We start from the raw sequence: 17,875 nt of genomic DNA, 5'->3' as shown, positions 1-17,875 counted from the left end.
CTACATTCTCTGATCCTAGAAGAATACATTTACATCTCACCATATTAAACAGCACATTGTTAGCCTGTGCCCAGTTTACCAAACCATTCAGATCTCTCTGAATCAGTGACCTGTCTTCATTATTTACGGCTCCCCCGATGTGTGTGCCGTCTGCAGACCTTATCAGTGACGATTTTGCATTTTCTTCCAGGTCTTTGATAAAAATGTTAAATAGTGTAGGGCCTACAACTGCTTCCTGCGGGACCCCACTGCAAACAGACTTGCTCAGTGATGATTCCCCATTTACAGTTACATTTTGAGACCTATCAGTTAGCCAGTTTTTAATTAATTTAACACCTGCCATGCTAATTTTATATCATTCTAGGTTTTTAATAAAAATGTTGTGTGGTACCATGTCGAACACCTTACAGAAATCTCAGTATATAACATTCATACTATTACCTGTATCAGCCAAACTTGTAATCTCATCAAAAAAAGATACCAAGTTAGTTTAATAGGATCTGTTTTCCATGAACCCATTGACTTGCTTTAATTACATTACCCTCTTTTAGTTCATTTTTAATCAAGTCCCATATCAGGTGCTTCGTCATCTTGCCAGGGATCCATGACAGGCTGACAGGCCTATAATTACCCAGGTCATTCTGTTTACCATTTTTAAAAACTGGCACAACATTAGCTTTCTTCCAGTTTTCTGGAACTTCCCCAGTGCTCCACCTCTTGTTGAAAATCACCATTAGTAGCCATTGAGTCCCTCAGCCAGCTCTTTTAAAACTCTTGGATGCAAGTTCTCTGGACCTGCTGATTTTAAAATGTCTAACTTTAGTAGCTTCTGATTAACATTCTCCACAGACACTAGTAGAATGGAAAGAGTGTTATCATCACCATATGATGAGACGGCATCATCTGTTTTTCCCCAGATACAAAACAGAAATATTTACTGAACACTTCTGCCTTTTTGGCATTATTGTTGATAATTCTGCCATTTCCATCTAGTAATGGATTGTTTTAGTTCCTAATATATTTCATAAACTTCTTATTGTCCTTAACTCTGCTTTCAATAGATTTCTCCTTGTGTTCTTTTGCTTCCCTTATAAACTTTCTAAAGTTCCTAACTTCTGTTTTATATTCATTACTATCAACTTCCCATTTCTTCTATTTGTTACATATTATTTTTTTATTTTTATAGCTGCCTTTGCTTCCCCTCTAAATTAGATTTGGTTTTTAACCAGCACAACCTTCTTCCTCGGTTGTGGGATTGAGGCTTTTGGGGCGTCTAGTAAGGTATTCTTAAACGATTCCCAAGCATCATTCACCACAACACTAGCCGTGTTTAACCACCTTAGTTACAGGAGTGTTCGTTCTTGCTTGTGTGGGAGATACAGGCTCTATCTGTGATACAAGAAGGCCCCCCACCGCTGCAGTAAAGGAGCACCTCACGTTCTTTAACTCGTTAACTTTCGCAGCACCCCTGTGTTATTATTTCCATTGTACAGATGAGGCTCAAGGCTACACCGCAGCTCAGGGCTTGTGTCCCAGCTCGAATAGACAGACGCCGCTGGCTCGGCTCGAACTAGCAGTGCGGCCATGGCCGGGTATGTGCCCAGGCTGTCAGGCAGAGCAGCTAGCCAAAGCCACCACCCAGGCTGCTGCAGCCACGGGGCTATTTTTAGCATACTAGCCCAGCTGGTGTGCGTACATCGCGCTGAGGGGGGAGTTACCCCTCCCAGCTGCTGTGTAGACGTGCCCGGAGCGACGAAGTGACTTGTCTGGGTCACACGTAAGCATGTCAAAGGAATCTGTATTAACCCTTGTGGCTACCCCCTGGTTCTCTAACGCATTCCTCCCCGGTTTCTTTTCTGCCCATTCCCGGGCAGGAATGAGCTATGTTATAACATACTTTGGCCATAGCTGGGGTGGGGTTTGGTTCTATAGGGTAGGGCAGTGGCTCTCAACCTTTCCAGACGACTGTACTCCTTGCAGGAGTCTGATTTGTCTGGCGTACCCCGCATTTCACCTCACTTAAAAACCACTTGCTCACAAAATCAGACATAAAAATACAGAAGTGTCACAGCCATGCTCTTACGGAAACGTTGCTGACGTTCTCATTGTCACCATACGATTATCAAATAAATCCATTGCAATATAAACAGCGTACTGACATTTCAGTGTCTAGCATCCAGAGCAATATAAACCAGTCACTGTCTGCAGGAAATTTCAGTTTGACCTGACTTTGCTGGTGCTTTTTCTGTAGCCTGTTGTAAAACTAGACAAATCTCTAGCTGAGCTGATGCACCCCCGGAAGACCGCCACGTACCCCCAGGGGTACGCGTCCCCCTGGTTGAGAACCACTGGTATAGACGGAACCGCTGGACACTTTTCTTTAGAAGTCTGATTCCGGCACGGTTTTGCCTCGTTCACACTGGCTGAGCGAAACGCACAGAGTTGGAACTATGTTTCAGCTGCAGCTGGTGTAAGACCTGATGGGTGTGGCTGAGAGTTACACACATGTACACACACACACACACACACACACTACACGAGCATTCATCTCCAAATCCTCCCCTGGCACTAGCATCCCTTCGTTTCCACCGGTGGTAGCCGCAAGGGAGCACTAATGTAAACTGGACACTGATGCTTTGACCGCTGTGTTATCTGACCCTGTCTAGACAGCACCATGGTGAATACTCTGGCAGCTGGTCTGCACCTCGCTCCCGCTGGTGGAGCTGCACAGGTGGTACCAGGGGTGGGGAACGTGAAGAAAAATGCCAGTGTCCACAAGGCCTCGCCACGCAAACCACAGGCAGCTTCCATTGGCAGTGGCTCATGGGAAGGTTGGGGACGACTCTCCTCCCGCTCACATGGTGGGAACCCTTGGAAGCCAGAATGAGAGGAGAATCCAGTTCCTTCATTTCCTCTCTGATCCATGTGGAGGTCCCTCCTCTGTCCTGAGCTGGGCTGGCGTTTCAAAGCAAAGCTCAGCCCAAACCTATTGCGAAACAAACCCATGAGTTGCCTCAGGTTTGCTGAAGACACTAACGAACGTTACACCAAACCAAGCCTGTACTGTGACCCTGTAACTAAATCCCGAACCGGGAAGTTGTGGTGCACTCACGAGTTTCACGGGGAACCCCTCTGGCTCTGACTTCCATTGGGAGGTTTTAATTTCAGCTAAGGCAAATGAGCCATTGAGCAAATACAAAGTCTCTGACTGCGGGAAAGAGCCGTCTCACCCCACTTCCCGCCACCCTCTGCACCGAACCATCTCCATCTCTGGGGGGGCTGTCTCTTCCCTGGCCGGGGGGATTCTGACATTTGAAGTGGCAGGATGTAGAACATAGATAAGTCAGAGTGAAACTGGAAAGGATCCAGAGGCGAGCAACAAAGACGATCAGAGGGAGGGAACACAAGCCATATGGGCAAAGGCTGAAGGGACTGGGTATCTTTAGTTTGGAAAAGAGGAGATTAAGGGGGGACATGATAGTGGTCTTCAGATACTTGAAACTCTACCATAAAAAAGATGGAGAAAAGTTGTTCTCTCTGGCCACAGAGGGCAGGACAAGAGGCCATGGGGTCAACCTACAGCAGAGCAGACAGATGAAATCTCAGGAAGAACTGCCTCAGTGTAAGAACGGTAGGACAAAGGAACAGACACCTGGGGAGGTTGTGGAAGCTCCTTCCCTGGAGGTTTTCAAGAGGAGGCTGGAGAGCCGTCCCTCTGGGATGGTTTAGACACAACAAATCCTGCATCTTGGCAGGGGTTAGACGGGATGAGCCTCGTGGTTCCTTCGAATCCTGTGGTTCTGTGATCCTATGAAACATGTCCCCACCCCGGGCAGCAGTACACACCGAGGTTTGCACCATCTCCTGCCCCTGCTTTGCACCATCCTGCCTGGCATGCAGGTCGCCCTGTTTGTCAGCTCCCACCCAGGTCATGTGTTAACGGCCCTGTCCGGGGCTCAGCTGAGCTGTAGCCAGGTTCCCGGACAGCGCCCAGACCGGGCTGGATTCTGGGCCGAGCTGAATGACTCTGCTGGCCGTGGTGGACAGACAAGAACTGGGGAGACTAGGCGGAAGTCGCTATGAGTTCCATGGATGGCCGGCGAGGTGCAAAGAAGCATTGGCCCCGTCCTACTCAGCAGCTTCATTGTTTCTCTGCCCCCGGGACAGCCCCGGTCCCCAGCTGGGGTGGCTTTGAGCTCCTGGGTGGCTCCTGGCCCTGCTCGGACTGGCTACTGGTCGCCCGGCCTCTGGCTGGCCTGGGGTAGCTCGCCAGAGCGAGAGTCATTGTGCTGAGTCTTGTTTTCCCTGACCAGGTCAGCCAGTTCCCACGCTGGCTCTTCTGGCCCTGACTGCGGAGCGGGAGGCTGCTGGCAGCCAGATCCGCAGCATCTCCGGAGAGCGAGAGCTCGCCAGCAAAGGCGGCAGCTCAGAGGGTGAGTGAGCCCTTCAGTAACCAACGCTAAGCCACTGCCCGCCATGCCAGCCCTGGCAGTGGGTAGACTGCAGATGCCTCTGGCTGGCTGGTGTGTCAAGGGATCTACTGCACACCCGTCGCTGGGCTGGCTGAGACCTGACAGCAGGCCCAGCCCCCCAGAAGATATCGTCTAGACCCAGGGTGTCTGTCTTCTCCTCTCTCCCACCTTCCTGGGGCCCCTTTCCACTGTCCACAGAGGGAGCCCCATGGGGTCCAATAGAGCTACTAGGAACTGACTCTGCCCCCACCTGCCACTTTGGCCCCTATGCACCTCTCTGGCGGTGCCTAGGGGCCGGTGATACAGCCCAAGGGGTCAGGGGAGAATTCCCCCGGTGCAGGCAACCTGGCCCTTTGCAAGCCCCAGCATAGATGGCAGATTGGGGGAGGGAGAAGCTCATGGTGTTAGGGGGAGTCTGATCCATGCCACAGCCCAAGACAGCTGCTGACTTACACTGGGAGCTGTCAGCCCAGAATCTGCAAGCACAGCCCCCTCCTCCGGGGACAGAACAGGACCCTCCGTGGTCAGCTTTCTCCTACCACCACTGAGTAAAGATGGTCTCCTGGTGCGAATCCCACACCAGCAGCCAACAGACCTCCCTGCGGTGAAGTGATGGGAGGCTGCTGGTTCTGCAGCCTGAGGCATTTCATAAGGGTAATAGGAACCATGTGGATGGAGACCACCCCCAAACAGATAAAATTGTGCCCATGGTGACATCCACTATTCCATGCACCCACATCTTTCTAGGTGAAGAACTGGCCTTTCCAGGGGATGACCCAGATGTGGGTGGATTCTGGGACTCAGGGCAAACAGAAGAGGACGGGTGCCCCACAGGAGATGAGGAAGGTAAGAGATTCCCTGCCCGAGGTGGAAAAGAAGGAAAGAAAGAACTGCTCTTTCCTCAAGTCAGGTGCTGATCACACTGGGCTTCTGGTAAGTTTTTCTCCGTGTCTCAAGCAGGAGAGCGTCAGGGCAGCCTGCATCTTAGCGCACTGATGAAGCTGGTGAAGGAAATCCCAGAATTTCTCTTTGGGAATTCAAAGGCCACTGTGGAGCCAGCTGAGGCTGCCGATAGTGAAGCTGAGATGGGCTCTGAGAGGGCGTTTGCCGATGGTAAGTGGGTACCGTACACTGGGGATAGCACAACCGCAGGAAGAAAGTCCGTGGTTCTGTTTTATTTATGAACCCTGAGCTTGGTTTTAAGGTGCAAGTTGAAAGCAGAGAACGTAGTGGCTTTGTGTATACCTACCTGAGATCCTTTTGTGCACCAGGGATGGCAGGGGGGAAAGCAGGAAATTGCATGAGGGAAAACTGGACTAAAGGATGGTAAAGACTGGCCTCGCTGGCAGAGCAGAGGAGGCATCCGTGGGTCAGTAACATAGAGGAGTTGATAGGTACAGATCTTCTGAGCCTGAGGCCAGAGCCTTTTGCCCACAAGACCATCCATCCTCTCGATTAGTGGTTCACAGATGCCCATCCAATGACAGTGGAGAGGTTTCTCTTTAACACTAGGTCTAAATATCCACTGTCAAAGATCCAGGTGGTTTTATAGGGTTAAAATGAACCCGCCCCTCAGCAACAGGCCCTGAGCTGATGCTGGCTTTGTCTGTCTAGTTAAACCAGAAATAACTCCAGAGAATCCACCTGCCCTTGGCCTGGAGAACTGTTTGGTGGAAGTATCTGCCAATAGACCCAGTCATGCCGACACACCGAGCAGCTGCGAGTCCACCAGCAGCACAGAAGGGGCTCAGCTTGGGAGGCTGTATGCAGAAGGTGAGTCACAGAGGAGTCAGACTATGCTAGTGACATGGCAGGCACCAAAACTGCCTTGGCAGGCCGACACGTCCCAGAATAGTGCAGTAGGAGTGTGACACAGCTGTCCCGGGTGTGTGAGGGGATGCGGAAGGGTCGGGCGGGGGGGTCTTAGAATGATACGGATTTGGGATGGACACGATCTGCTGGGTCCCATCTAGCTCATCCGTTGGGAACAAATCTGAATGAAATTAAATGGCTAGAGCGACAAGGCTTCTCCCCCTTCCTTTGCGACTTGACTCCACAATCTGATAGATCTCATGGGTTCCTGAGATCCAGCCTAAACTTTCCTTTCCTCCGTTCAATTTGGTGACCTGTCCTCACACCCCTTTGGGTCATGCTGAGCATCTCCCATTCCTGCTGGTTCATACCTTCCCATCCCCTGGTGTCACGCCCCCGGTGTCTCTTCCTCATGGCTTAGCCAAACTTGACATCCTGAGGCTGTGTCTTTCCCCCTAAATCACCCCTTCCTCAGCTCACCTGGGTTTCCTTTCCAATTCGTCCATGCCCTTCAGGCCCTGGGGCGCCAGATCTGAATGCCTCATTCCACAGGCACTTTTGTAGAGATGACCTGCTCCGGGGTGTGATGGATCTGTATGTGCAGCCCAGCCTTGCTGGCAGGAGTGCGAAGAGAGAAAAGAGAAGTGCTGGGGGTCAGTGTAAGTTCCTGTAGATTTGACAGGGCTCAGAGACCAACTGCACCACGCTGCCATGGCTCCACGTCTCCCGCTGATCTGTTTCTTTTCTGACTATTAACACAGAAGTTTCTCCAGAGAACAGCCCCCTCCAAGGTCTGCTGAACTGCCTGAAGGAAATTCCCATCAACAGACCCCGTCACCCCAACATGCAGAACCCCAGCGCACAAGGAGACGTGGAACACAAGAGAGTGGGGGTGGAGATGAAAAGCTTATGTGCTACGGGTGAGTTAAAATGTCTTAATACCTTAATGCACAAAGAAACACTATCTTGCTAGGCAGAGCGGAGAGATCAAATACTCTGCTTCTGGCTGTGTGTGGTATAATCAGAGAATGAGCTAGGAGCTGATTGACTGACACTAGTTTTACACTGATGTAACTTCAGTGGAGTGACTCCTGATTTACACAGTGTAACTTAATAGCACAGGCCCCCAGGGTACAAAACTACACAGCCCGAATTTGGGGCCCAGTTAAGCCCAGAGTATTTGGGTGCCAGCTGAATAAGAGCGATTCGTTATTTGCGTGTCTGTGTGTCCATCCTACAGGGGTGTCACTGCATTGGTCAGTATTCTTGCTACGCAGAGGAGAGGTACATGCATGAACCAAAATCCGTGTTGCCGTGTTAACCTTCATATGGCCATGCTCCATCCTTCCTACGCTGCGTCCCCTTCTTCGCACTGGTAACTGGAGAGATGTCTCAGAAGGGGAAGAAGCGCTGAGGCCATGTTATTTGTGTGATTGTGGATCTTCCCTCCCTTGGTTTCAGGCATTCTAAAATCAAAATGAACCTAGTTTCTGGGTGGACGCTTGGCATTTGAAAGAAGCGTGTGGCCTGTCTACGGTCAAGCCGCTGATCCAGTCAGCTGTGTTGACTGTGTTCAGGAGAGAAGGAGCCGAGCCATTCGGCTGCAGGACTTGGACTGAAATTGAGTTTGTTTCTGTAGTTAAAACAGAAGTCACGACAGAGAGTTCCCCCATCCAGGGGCTGACGGGCTGCCCTGTAAAGAGGCCCAGTTATCCAAGCACCCCAACCAGCAGGTCGTCTACCAGCAGCGCACAAGGGGGTGTGGAAGACAGGAGGCTGGAGCTGGGGCTTTGGAGATGTTCTTATGAAGGTATGGTTCAGTCAGGCATAGGATAGGGCCTGACATGTCTCCTGGTAGAGTCCATGGAAAGACACCTGTTGACCTCAGTGTCAGTGGATTGGCCCCTTCTCCTCAGAAGGAGGATGTGGTTTGCAAATGTATACGGTTATAGGATTCGTGTAGGGTGGAGTTTTGGCAGCAGGGTGGTGTGCTGTTAGCCGAACACTCTAGGACTCTGGGATGGATTTGACCTAAAACCTCAGTATGTTCTCAGGACCTGGTCACTCCATTGCTGGGGCTTGCGAGCTGACAGAGGGGTCTGAAATTCTGAGAGATTTGGAGAGAAACCGGAGGGACGTCTGGGGATCAGAGGACAGGACTGCATAACCCCATATGAACACCATTGATTGTTAAACCAAATGAAATAGATCCAGAGAAGCCCTTATTTCCTCCCCGATCAGGACCAACTCAGCCAGGGCACACTGGCACAAAAGAGAGGAAACACAGTGACCAGTCAGGCTGTCTGGGGAGAATCTCCGTAAAGGCCCCTAGAAATATAAACTCTTGGGTTCTCAGGGTTAAATTCCATAAACCACTGATCAGCCCAGAGTCCCGTTTCCTACAACCCTGGGGGTACCGTACTAACCCCTCCCACCCGTATGTTATCTACAAATGTGCACCAGCTCCTGTTTGCTGGCTCTGAGCCCCCACCTCTGCCTTCTGCTCTGGCTGATCAGGGCTTCGCTGACGATCCGCTGGTTGTTCCCAGTATTGACCCTCTGCATCCTAGATCAGCGGTTCTCAATCGGGGGCTGCGGCCCCCTGTGGGTCCGCGAGCCCTTTCAGGGGGGCCACACGGCCCCGTGGCTGAAACCCAAGCTCGGTGCTGAAGCTGGGAGCAGCGCGGGGCTGAAGCCACACCCGCCCCCCCCCCCGACGCCGTGGCCTCTGAGTGAGTCAGTGGGTGAAGGTGGCACTCCCTCTCTGGCCCCCAAAGTGCGGAGCTGGCTCGAACCCTACCAGACTTTGACCCCCACCCCAAATAGAAGCAAAACTGTGCCTATGCCTAAGGGTCCCCCCTCCGGCCCGGAGCCCTGAGTTCCCCCTCGCACCTCCTGCTGGGCTCTGGAGTTGAGGGGGCCTCCGCAAGAGAAAGGTTGAGACCCCCCCTGCCCTAGATCTGGGCAGGAGGCTCTCCCAGCGATGGGGGACCAGCCCCACCCACTCTCCCGGGGGTGGCACTCAGAGGCTGGTGTTTAAAGGGCTCAGGTCAGGTGATTCAGAGTCAGGTGGAACCTTCTTCCTGCAGGGCGAGGGGTTGAGTTAATCGTGTGTTTATTTTATTATTCACGCCGCGGCGACGGCAGAGAATAGCCCCCTCCAAGGCCTGCTGAACTGTCTGAAGGAAATAATTGTTCACAAGCCCCATCATCCCCACCCCTCGCCCTGCCAATCGGCCAAGGGCCGCACGCGAGGAGACCCAAGGCAGAGGAGGCTGGAGAGCGAGGATGGGAGCTCGTCTGTAGAAGGTGAGTGTGTGTAAAATTATAGCTCCCCTTTTGGAATCGGGAACAGTTCTTTGCAGCCGGTGCTTGGCTGCCCCTCGCGTGATGCTCGCTGTACAGGCGGGGCAGTTGGCGAGAGACGCAGGAGCGGGGTGACTGGCCCTCAGAGTGTGTCTAGCTGTGGTGCCTGGTGCCTGGTTCCCATGTTGTCTTGCACATATTTGTAGGGGAGCTGGCTCGAAAAATCCAGTGCCCACATCCGGGGAGCAATAATGCTGAGCGCTTGCACAGAGAAGCAATCGCATGGGCAGGTCTTGGCGGGCTTTGTGGGGGTGGGAAGGGTCATTATCTCTCTCCCAGGTGAGGTAAGTGCGGGGACGTGTCTTGCTCAAGTGAATTAGTGACAGAGGTGGGGGTAAAAGCCCGGGGCCCCCTGCCCAGTTTGTTCTCAGTCTGCCAGAGTACAGCTGCCCCTCTCAGCTGGCTTTAGGAGGTTTGTGGATGGACTGAACCAGCCCCACAAGTGCTGACCCAGACTTTGCTGTTCTGCATACAGTGGAAACAGAAGTAACCGCGGAGGATCCACAGGACCCCGGCTTGGAGAGCTGCCCATCAGCCAGGCCTGTGAGCAAAGCCAGCCCTCCTCCCGGGCTGTCCAGCCGCTCCCCCACTAGCAGGGCAGAAGGAGAGGCCAGCGGTAGGATCCTGTTTGGCGAAGGTGAGCCATCGAAGTCACACCCTATCCCGTGTACGTGCCTTGTGTGAGATGGCACCGAAGGGGGCGCGGGCCATATGCCGCTCTGCCCCTGCCTGCCTTCCCTCCCACTGTCGAGACTCTGCCATGATGACCGGATGGTGGATGGCTCAGTGATCCTGGGGTCTGTCTCGCCTGTCCGCCATCCATCACTTCCAGCGGCCTGCCCCCGTCCAGGCCTCCTGGTCGTCGTATTTATACCCAGAAAGTAGAGCCAGTCCGTCCCTCAGGCCACACTGCTGATGACTGATGTAAGGAATCCCCGGCCACATAGACAAGTACGGGGTCAGCCCCTGCTCCAGGGGCCTGTCTGAGGGGAAATGCTTTAACAAGGTGCGGTACCAAGGTATCGGCCCCGAAGGGGGACGAGGCAGAGAGTCACATGGCTGCTGTCTGCGGAGGTCGGAGGCGTGGGGCAGCGAGTCTCTATCGTGCCCCATAGCGAAGGGAGCCGCTGGGAAGAAGCTGCCCAGAGGCTGAAGTTCTGACTTGCTCACAGGAGCTGTTAAAACGGACGGAGCTGTGGGGAGCTCCCCTGCCCAGGGCCTGCTGAGCTGCTGGAGAGATGTGGCCGGCCCCTGTCGTCCCGCCCGGCCCCGGCCAGCCTGCAGCTCCCCCACCAGCAGTGCCCACCGGGGGGCAGAGCAGAGGGGGCTGGCCCCGGGGCCCTGGCACGGTCCTTGGGAAGGTGGGGGGGGTTCGCTCCCACACTGCGGGGGAGACGTTCGCAGCAAACCTGAGGCCCCGCGGGTTTAAGAGGCAACAACCCGCCGCTCACCCCCGGGCTAGTCGTTGCTGAAAAGGCTTGCGGAGTGTCAGGAGCTGATCGCTCCTCGAGCGGGTCTCCAGGGCCGGGGAACGGGCTTAGGCTGCGGTGGGGACGAGGTGCGCAGCGAGGGAGCGGAGGAACAGCCAGCGAGCGGGAAGGCCTGGTTCCCTGCTGAGAACCCAGCCAGACCTTGGCAGACTAGGCGGCCGCCAGGGCACGTCATGGGGAGCAGTTGCCACACCGCAGTCACGCTCTGGCACAGACCTCGGCGTTCCCCGTGCAAGGGGGTTTGCACTGATATAATTGCACCAGTGTCACTGGGCAGCGCCGGTGTAAAACAGGGCTTGCACCAGTGCATCTGAAATGAGGGTAAGCCACAGAGGCGCACACCCCAGTACACACTGGTTGAAAGCGTCTATCGCAGTTTAGCTCTGCCAGTGGGAATGAACCCCGTCTGTAACAGCTCTGCGTGTATTCCCAGCAAGCGCCCACAGCACTGGCCTGTGTACCAGAGCCTTGGCTAGTCACTCCGGCTGGCTGCTAGCCTCAGAAGCCAAATTCTCTCCCCAGAACAGGCTCATAAAGCAAAGGACTCTCAAAGTGCATCTCAGGTCGAGACCAGGAGGCTGGTGGGGCCTGCACAGCCCCCTGTGACTCTGCCCGTTTGGGGGATCTCCCTGCGGGAGCCCGGGGGGCTGGTCAGTGAGTGGTACGGCGGGGTGACTGTGCTGGGGGCAGACACCACCTGTCCTGCACCTGCAGGCCGTGCCCTCTCCATTGTCCGTTAAAGCAGAGGTGGCCCTGGAGGACTCCCCGCTGCGCGGCCTGGAGAACTGCCTGAAGGACATCGCCGTGACCAGCCCCCGTTGCTCCCAGCCACCCGCTAGCCGCTCCTCCAGCCGCGGCACACAGAGAGCCCCGGGGGAGAGGCCTGGGCGAGAAGCTGGGAGCCTGTCTGCCGAAGGTGAGAGCCGTAGTGCGTAGCGGGGGCGCCCCCGCTGGATACACCTCGGAGACAAACGTGCTGTGGCTGGGCAGGAAGGGTCAGCTCCTCCCGGAAATCAGACAGTGGGCAGGGGAGGGGGTTCAGGTCCCTAAAATCTCTATGATTTGGGGACCAGTGGTGCCAGACGCATTGCGTACACAGGGGCCTTGCTCCATGCATTGGTCCGCCTGCTCTGCAGAGGAGGGACTATACTAGGGAACATGCAGAAATCAGCGGGTCTTTACCAGGACCAACCTGCTTCCATCCCCAGCCCTTTCTGTGCCGCCCATCCCACGGGGGTGCAAGGGGCAGAGAGGAGGGGTCTTGGAGTGCAGTTGATTGCTGTTCATGTCCATTTCGAGTTGAATTAGCCGCTGGCCCAATCCCCAGGGTCTGATCGGAGGGCGTCTAGTTCTGGGAGCTGGGGAACGGGCTGGTGGGTTTATCATGCGCGGAAGGGCCGGGACGCCTCTTCCAGCCACAGCCACTGGGCTGTTATTCTGGGCATCGTTCCTATCGTTAAAACAGAAGCAGCGACAGAGGATTCCCCCCTGCGTGGCCTGCTGAGTTGTGTGACAGACACAGCCGCACCCTCCCCCCAGCATCCCAGCCCGCCGACCTGCAGGGCCTCAGCCAGCAGCACCGAGCGGGAGACGGAGCCGAGGGGAACGGAGGACGGGCTCTGGAACTCGTCCCCAGGAGGTAGGACAGTGCTCCAACCAGCGGTCCCAATTGAAGTCCCTGGGAATCTGCCACAGACTATATGGGACCAGGACTGGACCCTAGAAAGGGGTGGGATGAGTCAGAGTCCACTGTTGCTATCTGTGGCTCAGGAGCGAGTCGGTCCTTTGGCTGCTGACCCTGAGCTGGAGCGTGTGTCTCCATGTTTCTCAAGCAGAGGTGACGCCAGGGACCAGCCCCCTCCATGACCTGGCGAACTGCCTGCAGGAAACACCTGTCCGTACATCCTGGGCTTCCCGAGTGCTGGCCCGCAACGCCGGAGCAGATGTGTCACCAAAGAGACCTGCCACGGGGATGGTGCAGAGCTGGTGCGGAGAGGGTGAGCCCAAGAATACACAAGCTATCACACCGTGGGTCCTGTCGACAGCTGCCCGGCTCACTGGAGGGTCCCAGCTGCCCACCTGCAAACCCCTGTCACTGAGCGGTCTCTGCCTTACCCATCTCCGACCTTAGCACGGCACTTAAACAGCCTCTTCGGTCACTCTTACGTTACGATTCCATTTCTAAATGGTTCCAAAGGGTTCATAAATGATGAATGGACGTGACAAGCAGGAGACAGGTGCCGATGGGCACATCACCAGCAGAGGCTACAGATGGTTATAAGCAGGCGTGGTAGAATTCAGGGGGTTTTATATTTTTGACAGATAATATTGATATTGATTTTAAGCATTTTTTTCCTATTTTTAGCCATTTAAATGTTTCACAGTTGCGCAAAACTATGAGCTGGGTGGGGGTGTCTGTCACTAGGGAGGTCAGACAATAACTACTTACTGACAATAGACCGTGAGCTTCAAAAATGTAAAGCTTTAGAGCCATTAAAAGACAATCTGTCAACACTGTGTGTCAAAATATACCCATTAACTATCCTTACATTAAATTTTACGTCCGCAAGCTGTATTTTCCCTACTTTGGCCATAGAATTGTGGGACTGGAAGGGACCTCGAGAGGTCATCTAGTCCAGTCCCCAGCCCTCATGGCAGGACGAAGTATATATACATTTTGATGACTATTGATGGAAATATTTTTTGTCGGTCTGTGTGTGTACGGTGAAATGCACGTTTTTGACAAAAATCTAACCCTTCCAAGCTCAGTTATAAGCCATAGTCAGAAGCAATTTGTTGGGCTCTGTAACAATTAATTAACATGTGTGTCAATCGTTTATTAGCCCTTTTATAAGCTATTTATACAGGGAACCGTACTGTAGAGTTTGACCTCCTTTTCTCTCCTTGGTCTTGCTGCGATCAGCACTCTGTTCCTTCCGTGCGGCTGTGAGGTTTGTTTTACCTCCTCGTCTCTCCTGTCTTTGCCTGAGTGTCTTGCACAGCTTTCAGGTCTCTCTGGTGTCTGTGCGATCAGGTCGCTCCTCCTTTCCCTTCTCCATTCCTTTGCTACAGCTCCAGAGGGGTCTGGTTCCTCTTCTTTCAGCCACCTGGTTCCCCCCGGCTCTGTGCATGCCCTCTCTGATTCGCTTGGCTATGCCAGCATTGTTGCATTCCTTGGCTCTGGTTTCTCTAAGGCTTTGAGTTGGTTTGGGGTCCTGGAGAGGAAGGATGGCATGGTGGGTAAGGCACTGGGGTGGAACACAGGAGAGCTGGGTTCTGTTCCTGGCACAGGCTGTCTGTGTCCTGGGTCAAGTCACTTTGGGTCTCGTTTACACTGGTGCACATCAAGAGTATGTGGGCCAGACCCTTGGCACTGTTGAGGTCCCTTTCCATCCCAGAGAATTGGTAACAAGCTTCATGTGTTCAGGAAAGGAGTGAATGAGACACTGTGGGGACCATTAGATCATCTAGCCCGACCTCCTGTATAACACGGGCTGTTAATGTTATCCCTGCGCTCAGCCCACTCTGCACCGCCCCGACAGCTAGTCCCTACCTTCGGAAGGGCGTACGTTTCTCTTCGAAAGCAGGAAGTGGGACAAGTGTCTGCCCAGGCCGAGAGCCGGTCTAAGGCCCAGTGGGTTTTACAGAGCTCAGCGATATGTAGCTCCAGCTGATATTGGCTTTGGATCTTTTCTTTAAACAGACATCAGCACGGAGACCTCGCCACTCCAAGGTCTGGAGAACTGCCTGAGGGACATCCCGGTAAATAAACACCACTACCCCCACATGCCAGCCAACATCGCCTTGACCAGCCCCACGCAGAGGGACATGGGACAGAGGAGGCCAGGGGCCAGGAACAGGAGATCACTTGGAGAAGGTCAGATGAAGTGTTTACACCATAACCCAGTGTCACCACCATAAGGATCAGGTGGCAGGGAGGGTCAGCCGGGGCCACAATAACACCCCATGGCAATCCTATTCCAGTGCTAACCATACTCCTGTGCAGTGATAGCCTGGCTCACTTCCATCTCCATTCCACGCACTGAGCAGAAGTCACCCCTCGGCAGGGTCCCAGCACATGGCCTGGGCGCCACTTCAACCCTGTGGGCTCCGGGGTGAATTCCACCAGACCTGCGGCCCCTGAGCTGCTGCTAACTTTCACTGTGCATCACACAGGTAGAAATAACAGGGGGAAGAGTTTGCGTTCCTGGCGTGCAGATTCTGATCTCGCGTACGTCTGTTTTGGCTTCTGGCTTCTCCCTGTGCCAAAGAGAGCAGAATCAGACCTGGGCTCTGAGTGGCGTGTGGTTCTGGGGTGCACGCTTTGCCTTATGCAGGGGTGGGGATGATGTGTAACCTGTTATAAACACAACGGGGGTGCGTGTGTGGTTTTTTAACCCATAAAAACAAACACAATGTGGGCTGGAAGCCAGGGGTGTCTAGAGAGGATTCTCCCCTCTATGGATTGGGGAAGCTTTTCCAAGAACTAGCTGCAGGTAAACCCGCTTCTGCCAGCTTGCTGCTCTTCCTGCAGCAATAGAAGTGAATCCAGACAGATTTGATCTCCTCACAACAAAGGCTCCTATTCATCCCTGGTGTAACTCTGACTTGAGTGGAGTTCCTCCAGGGATGAACCCAGCTGACTATCTCAAAGTCCCTGTGAAACACCTAGAATTCAGAGCCAGAGACATTCAGAGCCTCTGCCTCGACAATCGCAGTATGAGAGGGGAGGTGAATCGCACTGGACGCAGGCTCATTCAGAGATGGAGGGAACCCATCCCAGAGCTGCAGGCCATGCACTGACGCAGGCTTGGTGTTGTTTAAACAGACGTCAGTACAGAGAATTCACCGCTGCGAGGCCTGGAGAACTGCCTGAAGGACATTCCTGTACCTAGCCGTAGTCAATCCAGTACCCCAGTCAGCCACTCCTCTATGAGCAGCTCACTGGATCCACGTGGCAGACTGGAGACAGCAGGGTGGCCAGTGAAAACAGAAGGTAAATAGAAAGTTCACAGTGTCCCTGGTTCAGCTTTGCAGAACTCACCATGGCATGGATCTGAAGGTAACATCTGTCTGTGTCGCTTTTCGGTCTGTTTTACTAGCCCTGGAATTCCATGGAAGCATTTCCCTTTTTAGGGCAGGATTTTCAGACGGGGAAGCAGCTCCTTATGGGATAGTCCCAGACCCACTGGAAGTGGAGCTTAGCCCGACTTTGGGGGGAATTGATACGTTATGGGCATATCGACAGCGCTGTGTGTCAGCCACCAGTGAATACCTAATACCCTTGAATGAGTCTGTTCCTAAATTCCCTGTCAGCCAGGCGGCTGCCTATTTAGTGCCGCCCAGGTGCTCAAGGAGGGTTTAGACCCCTCTGATCTCTCCTCTGGAGCAGGGTTTGGACCCCTCTGATCTCTCCTTCTCTGGAATACTTTTTGCTTTTCTCCCAGATTTTACGATCTGCTCTTCTTGCCTCTTGCTGCCTTCGGTTTAGTTCTTAGGACCCCGCAGGCCAGATACTCAGCTGGCTCACATCAGCAGACTCCTGTGGCTTTGTGCTGATTTACAGGAGCTGGGGATCTGGCCCTCGGCACGCGTGCAACACGTGGTTCCTTTCACACTTTTCTGGCAGCTTTTCCACAGATTTGCACAGTGCTGATTCCCACTCCCTGATGTCCCCCAGACCCTGAGGTACAGTGAGACGTGGCTCGCTGGGAAGCCCATCACCGCGGCTCCTTGCCGTGGCCCCGGCTGTGCTGGGGTCTCCTTTTGGGGCTCCCTACGGTCACACACTGCACTCCCGCTGGAGGGCCTGAAAGGCTTGGCTTTTCAGCGTGCCTGGCAGGGGCTGGGAGCTGGGAGCAGAGCCAGTTGGCTTCACAAGTGTCCAAGGCGGATGGGAGCAGGGCTGTAACTCCCAGCCTCCTGCTGACAGAGATGGCGTACCTCTCGTTAAAGCAGGGGCCGTCTCAGAGGTCACGCCACCGCTCCAGGGCCTGGAGAACTGTCTGAAGGACATACCCGTGACCAGGCCCAGATGCTCCAGTGAAACTAGTTACTTCGGCCCCAGCAAAGCCCTGGGAGAGGTGGAGCAGAGGAGACCGGTGCTGAGGCCCTGGAGAGCATGCGCGGCAGGTGAGACAAGGAGCTGAGAAAGGACTGAAATGGGTGGGACTGCGTGTGACTCCTCAGTGGGCTTCTGGGAAAGAACGGGACGGAGAAGAGCGAGAAGCAGGGATTAAGATTTGATCCTTTTAAATTTACCTTCATCCCACTCTTTTTAAATCTAAAAATGTTTTGGACCACTGGGAACTGAAATCCCCCGGGTGCCCATGACACGTCCCACCCGGCCCTGACGTTGGGCGTTTGTATTATTAAACCAGCAGCAAGTGCGGAGAGCTCCCCCCTCTACGGACTGATGAACGGCTTGAAGGAAATACCCGCAGGCCGGCCGCGCTATGCCAGCACCCTGTCTAGCTACTCTCCCAGCAGCAGTGCCGACGGGGAGAGGGGCCCGTGGGGCGCTGGGCCGGGGACGTGGAGGTGGGGCAATGAAGGTGAGCCAGGGGCTTCGTGGCATCTCGTGGACTGTCAGGCCATGCCGTTCTCTCCATGAGCTCTCCCCGGCCTCACACAAAGCAGCCAGCTCTTACAGCAGCTGTGCTGGTGACGGGGTGATCTGCACTAGCAGGTTATCTGGGGGCATTGGGGGGTGATGGTGGGCAGTAACCCTGGGCT

The 17,875-nt window shown here is 54.2% G+C and overlaps 1 protein-coding gene across 13 annotated transcripts in view; it reads left to right on the top strand.

Annotated features, from left to right (window-relative positions):
* KRABD3 (KRAB domain containing 3) overlaps positions 1–17,875 on the top strand; it is a 47,185-nt gene that overhangs the window by 14,296 nt on the left and 15,014 nt on the right. For 8 of the 13 annotated variants that reach the window (XM_078851254.1, XM_078851245.1, XM_078851243.1 and 5 more), the window contains 15 exons: positions 4,314–4,433; positions 5,220–5,318; positions 5,433–5,585; positions 6,087–6,245; positions 7,046–7,204; positions 7,924–8,094; positions 9,432–9,593; positions 10,126–10,287; positions 11,886–12,056; positions 12,606–12,779; positions 12,973–13,137; positions 14,844–15,017; positions 15,969–16,136; positions 17,096–17,272; positions 17,521–17,694. In XM_078851254.1, coding sequence (XP_078707380.1) covers positions 4,314–4,433; positions 5,220–5,318; positions 5,433–5,585; positions 6,087–6,245; positions 7,046–7,204; positions 7,924–8,094; positions 9,432–9,593; positions 10,126–10,287; positions 11,886–12,056; positions 12,606–12,779; positions 12,973–13,137; positions 14,844–15,017; positions 15,969–16,136; positions 17,096–17,272; positions 17,521–17,694 — 2,388 coding nt within the window. The remainder of the gene's footprint in view (positions 1–4,313; positions 4,434–5,219; positions 5,319–5,432; positions 5,586–6,086; positions 6,246–7,045; positions 7,205–7,923; positions 8,095–9,431; positions 9,594–10,125; positions 10,288–11,885; positions 12,057–12,605; positions 12,780–12,972; positions 13,138–14,843; positions 15,018–15,968; positions 16,137–17,095; positions 17,273–17,520; positions 17,695–17,875) is intronic. The other 5 variants (XM_078851246.1, XM_078851248.1, XM_078851247.1 and 2 more) reach the window with 5 other exon arrangements.

This window comes from Lepidochelys kempii, chromosome 2 (assembly GCF_965140285.1).
Source record: "Lepidochelys kempii isolate rLepKem1 chromosome 2, rLepKem1.hap1, whole genome shotgun sequence".
In the NCBI taxonomy this organism is placed as follows: Eukaryota; Metazoa; Chordata; order Testudines; family Cheloniidae; genus Lepidochelys; species Lepidochelys kempii.
The sequence above is the reverse complement of the archived record's forward strand: the minus strand, read 5'-3'. Positions and strand labels throughout refer to the sequence as shown.